The 15,437-nt window shown below is 38.5% G+C and overlaps 1 protein-coding gene across 2 annotated transcripts in view; it reads left to right on the plus strand.

Moving 5' to 3' along the window:
- AdamTS-A (ADAM metallopeptidase with thrombospondin type 1 motif A) overlaps window positions 1-15,437 on the plus strand; it is a 194,171-nt gene that overhangs the window by 2,238 nt on the left and 176,496 nt on the right. Inside the window, exon 2 of one of the 2 annotated variants that reach the window (XM_087356043.1) lies at window positions 14,969-15,060. Coding sequence is in view for 1 of the 2 variants with exons in the window: in XM_087356041.1 (XP_087212167.1) it covers window positions 14,739-15,060 (322 nt within the window). In the remaining variant the exon portion in view is untranslated. Of the gene's footprint in view, window positions 1-13,351; window positions 15,061-15,437 lie in introns of those variants that run through there. The other variant, XM_087356041.1, reaches the window with a different exon arrangement.

The following is a 15,437-nucleotide window of genomic DNA, read 5'->3' on the forward strand; positions in this document are numbered from 1 at the left end:
TAACTGTGAATTTTGACAGATGGAATCCTTCAAAGCGAGTTTTTATGAATTTTTTACTGGACTAGAGGTCCCTGTATCGAAAACTGTCATAAACACTGACACAGGCGTCCGACAACTTGGATAATAAGTCGCAGAAAGCATAGAAATATTACATTCCTTGAGACTTTCCATATTTCTGGCAGACAACCAGTGTATTAACTTCACCGTCACAAAACAGACTCGTCCTGACGGCTTTGATGTGGTCATCATTATAAATCCTACCACGAAGGACGTATTGCCACAACCAGTGGTATCATAACCAAGGTCACTTTAGTCGTCAAATACGAATTTAACACGTCTTTTCGAATAAAATTAGTGTAAGGACGACGTATGTTCTACCAAATTGTAGGCGAAGATGACAGCCATCTGGGATATTGCATCGTGCAGTCTGGTAGAAGTTAAGCGACGTTCGAGAGGTGTCTGCTGTTTCTATCATAAGGACGATGAGTCTGATTATAGAGACAGTACGCACGTCTGAAACGTCGATTAATTTTTACGAGTCTGCGTGGCGCAATATCCCAGAAGCCTGCCATCTTCGTACTAGCCGCCGTAGGAACCTGATCTCAAATGGAAAACTTTGTATCAAGTTGGATTCCTCGCAGTCCGTGCTAAATAGGCGCATGGCAGGGCAGTGTTCGTATCTTCCCTTCCGACTCGAATCAAATTCCTTTGACAGTCTCTTATATCTCTGTTGATACAGGAAATCAACGCCAACTGTGGCGAGAAATATAAATTATTCGTATTTAAACATTTCGTGTATAGCAGTCCGAATGACTTGGTTTGATATATGTACAGATTGTCCCAAAAAGATGTGTACTTATTATAATAGTGAGCCGGGATAGTTCAGTCAGTATAGTGACTAGCTACGGGCTGGACGACCGGGGTTCGATCTCCGACGGGGGCAGAGGATTTTTCCTCTAGCCTCTGCGTCCAGACCGGCTCTGGGGCCCACCCAGCCTCCTCTACAATAGGTACCGGGGGTCCTTTCCCGGGGGTAAAGCCGGCCGGGGCGTGACGCTGACCACTCACCCCCATCTAGTGCCGAGGTCAAGGAAGAGAGGAGCTATACCTCCACTCACCCCAAACGCCTACATGGCGTATAGTGGGACAAACTTTACTTTACTTACTTATTATAATACGGCACTCTACATTCATTCTAATTCGCAGGCCTGTTTAATACCACGCCACATAACCTGAGCAACTAACATAACGCCACAAAATAACCATATTAAGAAACAGAGTAAACCTCTGTATCATAATCTTGGCGTTTGTGGAAATGGGCCTCACAAATCTGCTCTATTCTCTCTAAATTCGGTCCGTGTTTGTTGGCGCCTGATATTTTCGCTTCAGTATGAGAAACGACTAATATGAGCAAGCTAAAGTAGAAGATGTTACAAGATGGCTGTCTTCTGCTAAACGTCTGGCTTCTATTTATTAGACTACATGGCGCAAAACCTAGAAGACAGACAACAGTCTTCATGCTCGTCGCTGTGAGAACCTGAAATCTCTCTCAGAGGAACGAGGAACTTTTTTTAAATGTGTTCCATCGGCCTAACTTTCGTTCTGCAACGCCCTTGCACGTGGTTTAGTCCAAAACGCAGCCAGGAAGGTAATGAGTTCACGGCGCTGCGTGTTTAATTTTAGCATTTGGCATGTGCCAATATAGCACTACAGACACGTTCACATATAGTTTCTGGCAGTAGGAAAAGACCGTCAAATCTCATAACAGAGACTTGGATTAGATACCCTACTTCTGAAATTTTAAGTGCAGAACTTATCTTTGTGGCTAAGTTAATTTTGTGCTGTAATTATTATGGAGCCCCACTTAATGGTACCTGCACCTTGTCGTGGTGGTGGGGCTCGAGTACCTCAGTGACCCCATAGCTACTGGTAGGGCCTCCCTAGCCAGATTGGTCGAGGGGGAGAGGTACCCTGGTCCTCCAGGTTGGGGGTTGGTCGCAAGGCTAACAACCTTGCACCGTAAAATGGAAGATGTTTCGAAACCTCGATCAAAGCCTCGGACAGACGGACCTAACAGAGAACCGAATGGAAGAGGGGAATTGAGGAGGCCATGGACCGAATACGGACCGGAGAGCCATAGAAGAAGAATAAGAAAAATTATGGAGATGATTTGTTTTAGGGTAAGACAGATCAGGTTCAACCAACATGCAGTTTACAGACCGCAGTCATAAAAGGAACGAGATCGAAAACATGGCTCAGGAAAAGCGAAGACATTTTGGACACATTTAGAGAAGGCCAAAACTTAATTGCCAAATAACAGAGAGCGTAAACAAATGGGTTCTGTGGTTTGACCCGGCATCTGTGGTCATGACCGAGAAATGAGTACTTCTATTTAAGAAACAGATGAAGTAGCAAATAAGCCGTCTAAATTTGTATTTAGGTTAGGGCCAAAGACGACATCATTCACGGAGGCGAAAAACATGAACGTTATGACGTTTTTGTTAGTTACTGTGTTGCAGCCAGTCAGACGAATTGACTTTCATTAAATTTTTATCTACTTCTTGTGAGTGAAAGTGTCAATCATATATCTACATTAATAAAGAAGCCCGCCCAGATATTCAATTATGAGTAGAGATTTGTGGATTTAAATTCTTCTACGAGCTGACCTAAGCGATAAGTAGGTCAGTGTCGTAGGAACTTGTCATTTATCGTCTTCATTATATTGCTAGAGAGTTTAAACGTGTTACATTTTAACTTTCGGACTTTCATTGGTGTTTCAAACGTCCTAAGTTATTAATATTAATGAAACCGCGTTTAATATATTCATCTCGGCAGGAGTTTAGAGCAAAGCAGGCCTGCATGTCAACTGTTCATGCAATTAATGCACTTAACACTTTAAAACTCAATGACTACTACATGTACCACCTGTTTTAATAACTAGTAAGTCTACATTTTGCTCACAGCGTTATATTTATTTGTTTGATGTGGTTCTCGAAGCAAGCATCAGTTATTTGTTTAAAGAGCATTAGTCAGTTTTTTTCTCTGTAATAGAGAAGTATTCTGTTTTCTTCGCGGTAGGTACTGAATGTCTAAATATTATTTAGACGAGCTACGTCTTGAGGGTGGGAGCTCACAGCTGTTCGTCCTTAGGCTGTGATGTCTGTGCTTTGACATCATTTTGAAAGAAGTACGAGGAGGCGTCCAGATTCCCAGAAAGCCCTCATAATATTGGGCGGTGCCGTAGAACGTGAGTTCGGATCGTTATAAGTTGCTAGCCCGTCAGTTTTATGGATTGACCGGAAGAAACGGAGTAAGACATTTTTTTGGCCAGTATCAACTGAGATTCTAACCGGATATCTGTTGTTAAAAACGATATTAGTGTTTTACCACTGCGCTACCTTGCTAGGTATACAGATAACTTCACCCATGAAATTAAAAGGGTGAGGATGGAGACTGTTTCTCCGAAACGTTGGCATCTATCTACGAGTCTACACGGAGCCGAAACCCATAACTAGGGTTTATACAAAAACCGACTTTTGAAAAAACCGATTTTCGAATCCCAGTATTTCCAAAAAACCGTTTTTAGAATTTTTACAAAAAACCTAAAATATAATTAAAACAGTAAAAAAAATTATACTTATTTTAAAAAATTTCAGTTTATTAAATATTTATGGAACTACAAAAATATAACAAAATAAAATATACTCCATACAAAACCAAATAAAAACTAAAATAACTCAAATCCGTACAAAATATAAATTATAAATTTTTATTTTATTAAGTATTTTTCTTCAGGAAATATGATTTTAAAAAAAACATAAAATACCCACTGAACGATTACCTAATCTTGTTTATATTCTAGATACAAAATTGCCTGAAGTAGAAAATACTCTCTCACTGGCTACTGAACTTGGTTTTATCGTTTTCAGGGCATCAAATAATGAATCCAAATTCTTTGTTCTGTGTAGTCTTACTACAATATACTTGTGCCCGAGGCGATTTCAAGTCAAAATGTTAACGTTTTTAATTACTTACTTCATTAATCAATTTTTACATATTAATTCTAGTATCTAAAACCTGTTTTTTAAATTTTAAAAACCGGTTTTCGAATTTTACAAATTTATCCCAAAAAAACGGTTTTTAAACCCGGTTTTTAAAAACCGACAAACCCTACCCATAACGTTATCGTCCTGTTCGTTATGAAAACCTCAAATCTCAGTGAATAACGCAAATAACAATTCTGAAAGTTATTGAACACCAGTGCTAATGGAGACGTGGGTACAGAGATTTCCCTTCTGCAATGATGCAGTTCCATTGTACTCGACACTATCGCTGACGTAATCACAGCAAAGCTCTTTTACACACGCATTGTATTTCTGTCTGTGCATTCAGTACTTATTGAATTGTAATACGCGTTAGCTTACCAATAGTACAATCTCCATTCATCTGCCAGCATCTCACCAGTTATAACTCAACACAGTTTAGTCAGCCTTGTTAATATATCTGTTTGTGACTTATTTAAAGGCCCAGTAAGTAGCTCTGACTTACCGTCGAATGATAAGTTTGTTAATGATTAATATATTGGAAAGAATATTTGAAATGCAGTTCCAGGGATTGAGGAAAATCACGAAAATTATCGGTCAGAAAAACATTGCTCGGGCTCTACAATCGAACCCGGGGCTTCCGGAATACGCAAATTAAATAGTAACGACTCAACATCGATGTTCGGTTACCCGCTATTGGTCGGAGCCTGGCATGTGTGTTAGTTCAGAAAACTGGGCTCTTGGCTTTGTTGAAAATAACTTGTAAGGGTGTTGAGACTAAGAAGGGATCCGTTATGTCTGTTCTGGAACTATATGACCCATTTCACACTGTTTCCAAAGGTAAACAAAGTTTAACTATTTACATGCTGAACATTAAACAGCAAACCGTCATCGTTCATTTGTACGTACTCGTTAACAATTTAAAAAAAAAATCTCCACTGAGCCGAGTCCTTGTTGAGTAGATAGGTCCGTCTTATCGAACGCGAAAGTTCATTGTCGACTAAGGAATATAATTCGATTTCATATACTAACATTTCAAACCTTATTTTATGACGAGGTATTGTGCTGCGTTGTCGTACACGTTTACTGCGGGCCTTACTAAACAGCATTGCCATGGCAACGGTTTTAATATTATCACATAAGGCCCAAAATTCCATATAACAAATGATCACCATATATTCGTTAATATTATCATATCAAAATCTTCTTACACCTGCAATGATCACCAAACAACCTATCAGACAATCAGTCAACAGTGCATTTATTATAATTATTATTATATTTTATTAGCGTTTTATATCTGTATTAGTGTTTACCTAGGTGTATTATTTGTTTTTTATTTAATTTGTATCTTATTGTGTTAGTGTTTGCCTGTCATAGGCTCGTTGCTGTTGGCAAACACTCTAATAAAGGAATTTAATTGAATTATTATTATTATTTAGATGGATCACATCGCGTATTGGACTTCAAAGAAGCTTCAGTCCGCCCTCCCGCTGTCTTGTTTCAGAGGCTATGTTTGAATTATAATCGGTATACCGAGACATCTGCTCTTTTTGTGTTACTATTTCTTTAAGGCCTAGTAAATGAATGAGAGCTATTTATTAAAACCTAGGTCAAGTGTGGCTGCTGTTCTGTAACTTCTGTATCACGTTTCGCGAGGCATCGTCTGCTATTTCTAGGCGTGATACCATTTAATCGCGTGTAGAAAGAAATGAAGATATTTCGACACAGTGTGTCTCTTTTCCTTGGCCCCGAGAGTGATCCATCGTGATATCCTTAATTTTTTTGTTTATTAAGAAATGTATTTTATAATATCTATGAACCCAAAATTCGTTTCTTAGATTACTGTTTCTTATAAACCTTACAACAGATGGGCTATTTACGGGAATGACAATTTTCTACCCGTTCAGATTTTTATCCTGCGAATATGAAGGAGGCTATCATCTGGGATGTTCTGCTGTACAGTCTGGTAAAAATTTATCAACGATCCGCAGGTACTTACTGCCACCATCATCTGGGTGCAGTCGATATTAAACCCTGAATTAGCCTCTACTAGGTCAGTGCCAGTTCGATCTATCCGTGTATTGATAGGATTTTATATTGCCTGCCAGACGTGTAGACCTACGTGTTCTTCGTATGCGGAAGACCATGGGACTTGGAGGTCGGCTGTAATCGAGGCAAAAGAGTTTCAAACCCACTTGAACGAATATACTATATAATTTATCTGTAATTAGTGACTTGTCTCTTTGAATGAATAGTATATTTGTTGATTATTCCATTATTTAAACTTGTCAAGGAACAAGAAAGGGATAAAATTTTCTATATTTGATTTGAACCACTTTGGTAGTGAGAGAGGTTTATTTAATGATTCACACTTAAAGTCCTATTCAATTCTATGTGACATTAGCAGCTGAGATACTAGAAAGCGGCAAACCTTCTTATCACCCACGCTGCATCACCTTGGAATATCGGTACATATTTCAGTACAGACTGTCTTCGAAAATTATTTTAGGATCGGATGAAGGGGAATGAGACTGGTAGAGACGAATAGGCATAATGCCCATATAAAATTCTAATATGATTACTTAATAAAAAGTGACACCTTTTAAGTCCTGTGGGTTTATGGAGGATAATATTAAAACGTATCTCAGGAAGTTTGGATGGGAGGATGTGGGCTGGATTTGTGTGTCTCAGTAGAGACCGGTGGCTGAAGTGAACACGGTAATGAAACTCTGGATTCCATAAAAGATTTTTCGACTACCTTAGCGAGTGTTAGGTTCTGATAGGATTCTGGTGCATAGAGTTAGTGTATGACTACTGATCGTTAAAGAGTTAATTACAACCAAAGTACTAAAAATGGATATGGCTGTCTTCTGGGTTGTAGCGCCGTGCAGTCTGTTCATATTACTGGGGACCAACATGGTTTGAGGACAGCCAAATTGGAAAAAAAAAAAAGTCCTCAATTTAGAGAAGTTTTGTCGTTCCTGCCGTTCTAGGGCAGATGTGCGGAGCTGATGGATTCCAACCGGCATTTCTTCCACTCATCGGAACATAAGCCTGCATATGCACAGGGAAAAGCCTATATAAATAAACATAAAATGAACCATCTGCTTGTAAAAGATTATAAATTATGATGAAAACAAGTTCTCAGAGAATGCGTGCTACCATTTGGTTCGGAATCTTTACCTCCTCGTCTTTTTAGAAAGCTTAAGGTTGAAATAAAATGTATGGATTTATTGGATTGATATGTTACTTTAAGTGGATGTTTAATATTTTGCTATCTGATGTAAGAACAGCACGATAATAAACATCGGAAGAAAGTATTTGGACTCAAGCAGATTCAGTAGGAGAAGGGGGTATTGCATGAACAAGAGATTCATAATTCGTACTCTTATCCGAAGTAGTTTAAAATCTATTTATGTAACTTATTTCTCATGTTTATCCAAGTAAGATAAAAATTAATTTATGTCAATTTTTTTTACAAGTATTTGATGTAAGCTCAAAAACGGGTATATGTCCTTATGTAAAGTGGTCGTTAAAAATGCCCAATCTAAATTATAATGAGAGTGCTTTAACACGTTTTCTTCGCATTATCCAATATTACATTTAAATAAAATCGGGCAATTCTGTCGTGAATTGTTTGATGCGTACGGTGGAAGTTGACGTTGATCAGACTCGTTGCATCAGCTGCACATTCATACACCTTAGTTGATGCAGTTGTTCTGGGCTGTAACGCCGTGTACATTTGTAGATATGAACGTTTTGGAGAAAGATACTACTGTCTTCATCTTCAGGGCTACATACGAGTCACAACCCACAAGAACAACTTCGTCATCTTCACCTCCGGAAGAACCTCAAATATCACACACCGTGGTTATTCCCAATATGAGTCTGTTTTTTTGTGAAAAGTGTTTAAAGTTTTGCCATCTTATAAAAATAGAAACTAAAAATGAAATTTTGAGCTGTTCTTAGGTAGACTGAAACTGTTTTGGGGGGAGTGGGGTTGCACAGTATTTCGCTCAGTAAAATGTTTACGGGATGGAATGTCTCTGCAATTGACATCGAATAATTTAGTATTTTAAAGCGTCAATTAACAAAAATGATTTACTAAATATTCATGATCTTTCAATTTAAAGAGCGATTGTTTGTGATTCACATCCTTCGTTCCCTGGTTTGATTCATGTGACGGGACATTCTGAATAAGGCTTTTAGTGGTTGTTCTCAGTCCCTCCAAAGACGGAAGGTATAGTAGTGGTGTTGTTTTTAGAAAGTCTCAGCTTCACGTTTCGTGGAGAAAGTTGGGCTGTGATGCAGGTGGCTTGCCTCATCCTTTGGAGATACCTTTCAAGAATAGCAGGTCGAGGGGCTGCTGTTCTGACCGATGGCCTTTGAGATTTTTCTTTCTGTAGGCGAATGCAATGTCAGTGCCTTACTACTGGTCGAGGTCACTTCCATATTTCTCACTACTTATACTTCGTAACATCTCTTACGACGTTACATTTGATTCGGGGTCTTAAGGTAGCCATGTTGGAAGTATCACGCATATGTGGATGTTTTCATAAATCTAAACAGCGGGGTATTGGACGTAAAAGGGAATTAAAGAATCTTTATTCTTCTCTGTATTATGACCAGTGTACCTAGGCTGTGACGGGCATTAAAACAGAATTATATCAGTTTTCAAAAGGGCTTAAAAGTTTGATATCTTAAAACTACCGTTATGGGTGCCACAGTGTATTCTAACCTAGCAGTAACTTTCTGGACTTATATTCGGGAGGAACGCATTTTTAATTTCGACTTTTGCAAGTCGTTCTATAATTTTCTTAGTCTCCCTCATAAGAAGGTCGGAATATAACCTTAACATATGCCACGACCACCTCATTTCACGTTACGTAACGTCGTAAACAATTATAAATAATCAACCAGTTTGAGTTCTGCCATTTATTTTACGGATAAGTGAATACGAAAGGAAATAAAAAGGAAATGTAATAAACATCGTAAAAAGAAGAAGGACTAACCCTCATGTGCTGTTTCTCGCCGTTTATAATCAGTCTGTGTATTAAGACCACAGCCTTCTGAGATACTGCAGTCTTGTACGTCGCAGAATCCCATAAGGCTGTAATTTTCATACTCGCGGCCGTGAGAACCTGAAATCTCACTATATTTATTATCCATGGGCCCGTATGGTTACAAAAGACTTATAAAGTAGGGGAATTGTATGATATTTCGTCTTCCCACAGTGACATAAGGAGAGAGGGAAGTTTCTTTGAAGGTTGGCAGGCTGTACCCGCTACTGCAAATGACCGTGAGCGAACTCGCTTATATTGAGAAGGTTACACTGGCATTACATCCAAGGAGGTCCACTGATTCAATAGCATTCTACCAGGGCAATTCAACATTTTAAGAAAAGGTACAGGACTTTTTAGAAAGTAAACGTATTTCAGACTTTGTTGTCTGCAATGCGTCAGAGACTTCTACTAACGATGGCCACGTGTTGGTTACTGTGCGAGGACCATCCCTTGTACTACGGACACACGATGTGACACTGTCAGATGCTGAAGTATCAGCCAGTTTTCGAAAATAATGACCCGGTTTCGTCTCACAAGAAAAATAAGGTTTAATGCACGCCTAGATGTGTATGAGTTTAAATGAGGAATGTTTTAATGAAAGAAACATCCTGAGGAAATAGTATCTAAGAAGAGAAGGCAACGAAACAGCCGTCTTCAAGTAAGGGAAAAAAGATAATTGGAAAATAACGCGAAGGTATGCAAAAAGTATCCGAAAAGTTTTCGTGATTGGTCGTGTTGCTGTAAACGAGCGCAACACGGACGAAGTCTCCGTGTCGAAGCGATTAGTTTTAATTTTAATAATCACATTACGAATTCGTACTTGATTAACTTTTTTATATTAGTAGTTCAGGGGGACGGTACGAATAAATCTTCTGTGCACGTAATAAGAAGAGGACCGCATGCGGACCGCGGACCTCGAGTTTGACACCACTGCTCTACACCTTTAATTGAAATGGTAGAAGAGGATAGACCACGATGAAATGGTCGGGAGATGGAGGATCCTTAGGGGAGTACAAAATTTTGGTCGTAAGACATGGCGAAGAGGCCACGTGGAAGATTAGATGGGAGCGTATTACGTTTGATGTCAAGGAAGTAGAAGGTAAATGTGAACTGAATTAAAGTGGCTCAGAATTAAGACGTGGAAGATGATAACGAGCCTTCCGGTTCTATAAAAGGCGGGAAATCTCTGTACTGGCTGAGCGTACTATAATGTGTTTACCCGCAGTATTGATACAGTGGAAGGAGTCTGCACACAGTGATTCGTTTTCAAACAAGGAAATATTTTGGAAGATGCTTTAGACCTTTGTTATTCAGTTTTGTAAATACGAAACTTCCAGTTTATGTGTTATGTGTTGATAAGAAGGGCTTAAGTCAACACAGACTGTTTTTGCCGTAAGTTCCTTAACGAGAAACAGTCGTAATAATAATAATAATAACAGACTGCAACCAGCCTTTATATGAGAAGAAAAGAATGGAGTTTGATGAAACAGAATTAGAAGTTGCGATTAGTGTTGCGTGCATGTGCACTTCTAATTACCACGTCGTTGGCAGATCCCGAAGATTTAACACCAGTAATACAAAAAAAATCTTAATAGGACACAGTACTGAACCAGCACTGTTTACAACTTATTTCTTTCTCAGTTTGGTGAAGATTCCGTTGTTGGTTATGTACCCTAAAGTCGAATGATATTTGGTGACCTTGAATGTTAAGCAGGCAAGAATTTGGGAGGAGACAGTCGTTGCCTATTTTGAAATACTGTCCCAATATTCGCCTGGATCATTCGCGGAAAACCACGAAGGCCTTTGGGCTGAAGCTGGATTTGCTCAATAGTTTCCACTTCATACATTAGCAGCTTGTTAAATGTATGCACAGAATTATTACTTTGAAATCAGTTTCTATGTAAGTAATAAGGAGATTACACTGTTTATCAACTCGCTGTAATTTTACGTATATTATTAATTACTTGGGGAGCGTCTGGATTCGGGTTCGGACCAGCAATCCTGATTTTCCTCAGCACTTTGTCTGTTATCAGAGTGCCAGAAACTCTAGTTCAAAGAATTCACCCAGTAATTGATATAGCTAGCTATTCTCAGTCATAGAATTTTTTTTGGAGGGTATATAATCTGAATTTGTATTAAGTGAACCAAGTTTTACAAAGTGGAAACTAGGTTAAGTTTCACATCCTTTTAAAGTACTCACTTACTGACCTAATATTCGATACTTCCATAAAGTTTTTATTAATACTTTCTTTACCGTATTATCGTTATATTAACACGCAAACCAAGCAGTGATCTCTCTCTCTAGAAAGTTTTTGTGTGAAGATCTAGAGCCTTCTAGATGGGATATATAACCAGAGTCGTCTGAATTTTGGGTACCAGAATTAAAATGAAGACAGTACCGAACTCGGTGGACCGTCTACGGAGGGCAGACAGACGAACAGGGCAAGGGTAACAAGACTGTTTATATGAAAGGCGTCTTTTTTGTCTTCCACAATTTATTACTCTACGATAATTCAGAAGGAAGATACCGTACAAGGAAGGCTGAATACTAAATCTCTGTAAATATGTTTACTGAGTAAATATATTCAACTACACTTGAAACACTAAACGAGTTAGCTCAGTGGTAAGAAGTCAGATGTCGAATTTGAAAAATTTCTGAATCGAGTCCTCAGTTCGGTTATCCTAATTGTCCGTGCATTTATTCAGTTCCTGCAGATTATCATTCGGGGACCACGGAATACGAGGAAGGTCTGAGATAAAGGTCGTTACGGAAGTCAATAATTTCGATCGTCCCATCATAAATAAACTCCGGATAAACAATTTTTATTCACCTTACCGAGCTTTATAGATTAATACCGAGCACTGCTCTCCAGTAACTCGTTGTTAAATGTGATCTCAACACCGCCATATGTCCATAAACATAATCAAAATTTGGAACGTTGAGTTATTGAGGAGAAACTTATGGTAGTTCTGAACTGTAGGTTGTAAAACGAATGTTTCTTTCGTTTTGTGAGGTTTGATTTAGACAGTCATTCTCAATAAGTGTTTATGTTAGTCGATTATCATCTGTAACTAGTTATACATAATTAATAGGGTGAACGCTGAATCAATCAATTATTAGGAGAATTAAATAACAATTTATATTAATGATAAACGTGTGTTTAAATTTGCTGCTATAAAACGTCTTCATTTACTGAATACAGAGGTCGCTTGGCTGAGGTTAATAATTCAGAATTGTAATAAATGTCAGTTCAAAGGAAAGTCCTGGGAGAGTCATTTGAACTGAAGAGAGATGAACTGACCGCAGAATGGAGACGATAGCAAAATGAACTAAGCGACGTTTATTCTTATCCTAATATTGTTTGGGTAATTAAATAAAAGTTGTTGCAAGGGGCTGGTATCGCAACTTGGAAAACGAAAAAGACGTATAGTTTTCTTATGAGGACAACACAAAAACTTTTTATGATATTGGAGAAGAAAGGTGATACTGGTGATCACGGATACAGTTCATCAAGCAGTCATCTCGGTTATTTTAATACTTCGAAGCACGAAGCTCGTGTAACTAGTATTTAAGAATTATTTTTCTGTATTTAATGCAACACAGATCGCAGAACATTTTTGTGAGATTGATGTTATCAGTGAATATTTCGAAGTTGATCTTCCGGATAGGAACTCCGTGTGAATTTGTAGGTAGATACCAGCGTTTCGGAGAAAATACTACGCCGATTCTGAAGTGTGTACCTCGAGAACGTTTCAAAGAACTAGTGGTCCTTGCTGTTCGGAGAATTGCATAAAACTCATAAATGGTTACATTTTACTGAACAAAATGCAGAATTTTTTAATGTTAAATGGCTCACGACGGGGAAGCTTTTATGCTAATCGTGTTATCTCGGCTAACATTTTGAAAATCTAAAATTAAAACGTCTTTTGTCTTATTTCGTGGATCAGCGGGACTCCGTACATTAGAACACATCTTCCTCATTACTCATCATCAGAAACACGGCAACGTCTTGTTGTAGAGTAAGTATTGGTCCAGCGTACCTGCACAGCATCCAGTTGAGTATCCCGCTATAATCTCGTTTCGGAAGACCTGCGGAAATAGCCGATCGCTGACGAAGGCATTAAAGAGGCGGGAAATAAGCATTCATTACTAGAGACGTAAGTTGGCGGAGCGCTCTGTCGTCACTCGACCGAACTAAACCATGCTGGTGCGGGACACGTATTTTTATTTTTTATTATTTTTATTTTTTAAATCGTCCGGCAGCATGTCTGAGCTTCAGTCGGTCTTCGCACATGGTCTGGTCTGGTTGGGAGGTTGCCGTGTCTGGCTGTGGTAGTGGGGGGGTGGTTTGGACGGGAACGGGCGAACGATCATCCATCTCTGGGCGTTATATCAGTGCTTTTTATACGGGAAAAACAAGCAATTGAACTCAACACTGCCTCGTGTCTATTCAGAACTGTAGTATTAAAATATTTAATATGCGCCTTACGTATTAATACGAACACTTCATCACAGAAATGTTCTTGAAATGTATATGTTCATCGTGTATTTGGATCCCAGTGCATTTATTTTCCTGTAGAATTAAACTTGAACACTGACTTATGTTTTTTTTCATTATTCATATGTGTTATAACGTTTTATAAAAAAATAACAAGTGATCTCAGTCAATTATGTCTTGAGCTTCTAGTAATTTTTCCCCCATTATATTGGGGAGTGGTGTGAAGAAAGAATCTTCATTTTTAAGTGGTATTTCCTCGTGGATATGTAAAGTGCACATAATGGAAATGCAATTTAGTTTTGAGCAAGGAAATGTTAAGTATTAGTTTTATTCAAGATGTTTATAGCACAATTGTATTTTGTCGAAATTACATCACTCCGAACATTGTTACAGCGTGGTATATCGTTAATGTATTTATGGAAGTGTTGTATATGAACAAATATATTTAGGTGAAAGATCAAAGGAATTGTTTGTTTTTCTTAGTTCAAAACTCGGAACGTACATAAAATGAGACAATTTTTGTTTACAGATTTATTAAATATCGCATTCAGACTTTCCGAAATAGTATTGTCTACGACTCGTTACGACTTGCTTGCATAATATGTCCGTAATTTGCATTTATGCGTGTATTTGTAAAAGTGTGCTTGTGACAACATTGTAGCGCTGCCTTTTTCATGCATTTTGTTCGAAAGTAGACTTTTTTTTATCGTGATTGAAATTGAAGAAAAAATTACACACTGCAACACCACGAGTTACCAAGATAATCTGCACAGAAACACGTTCTTAAATCTGCCATCTGTGTGATGATTACCAAATACTAAATAAACACTTTCGTACGATATTCTGGTGATTTAGATTGTAGTAACATGTCCATATAAGAATGAACAAAACGATTAAGGCTATTTTTATCTGATTGTTTAACAAGTCATTGTTGTAAGAAAAATATACGTTTCTGGATGTCTTCCATCGTGGCAGATAAAAATGTATCGTGGTTTATCCATGAAACAGTGGTGGAAGGAAGCCTAATGTTTGGAACTCTATTAATTTAAGAATATACAACCAGGAAAGACATGAAAGTTGAATTACTGAATTGTGTGTTTTTAATATATTGTAAATATACAGTGTAGTGAATGCAAAGCACAATGACGTCAAGATTGGGACAGAAAGCCCTTGGGGTAGCTGCTATTGTTGCGATAATACTGTTGATTGTTCTCATAGTACTATTGTGGACAGGCGTTGGTGCGGGGGTGTTTAATTCAAGAAATTCTGTCGCATATCAGCCTCATAGGGGACACGAAGTAAGGACACACGACTCGGAATCATATAAAACTCGAAATGATGATGTAACAATGAATTTCAGCGGATTCAGCGCTTCTGGAGAGGGACTGGACGTAGTGACTCCAGCGGCGACATTGTTGAGCGAGGTGGACGGCTTCGCAGAGAAGGTTACGGGTGAGTTTCGCACTTTCCATGTTTTTTTATAAGATGATTTGCATATGTAGACTTAGTAAGCGAGTCTTATATACAATATTTGAACTCCTTGAAGAACATTGTTATCTGTACGTATCACCTGCTTTAATACTCAGTAATGTAATTACGACCGCCACGGTGGTCTAGCGGTTAGAACGCTGGCCTTGTAATCCTGGGGTCTCGGGTTCGATTCCCGGCAGTGCCCGAATTTATAACTTGTGTTGGGCAAGGCCGTGGTCTAGGCAACACGGAGTTTTTCTCCGGGGGCTTCCCTGGTTTCTCCGTGGCATCCCAACACACAGAAGAAGGCAATGGCAAACCACTTCTGGATCATCTGCCAAGAACGTATATGAACAGGT

Source organism: Zootermopsis nevadensis, unplaced genomic scaffold (assembly GCF_977971745.1).
Source record: "Zootermopsis nevadensis isolate Lab colony 2312 unplaced genomic scaffold, Znev_1.0 Znev_ptg000025l, whole genome shotgun sequence".
NCBI classification, from domain to species: Eukaryota; Metazoa; Arthropoda; class Insecta; order Blattodea; family Termopsidae; genus Zootermopsis; species Zootermopsis nevadensis.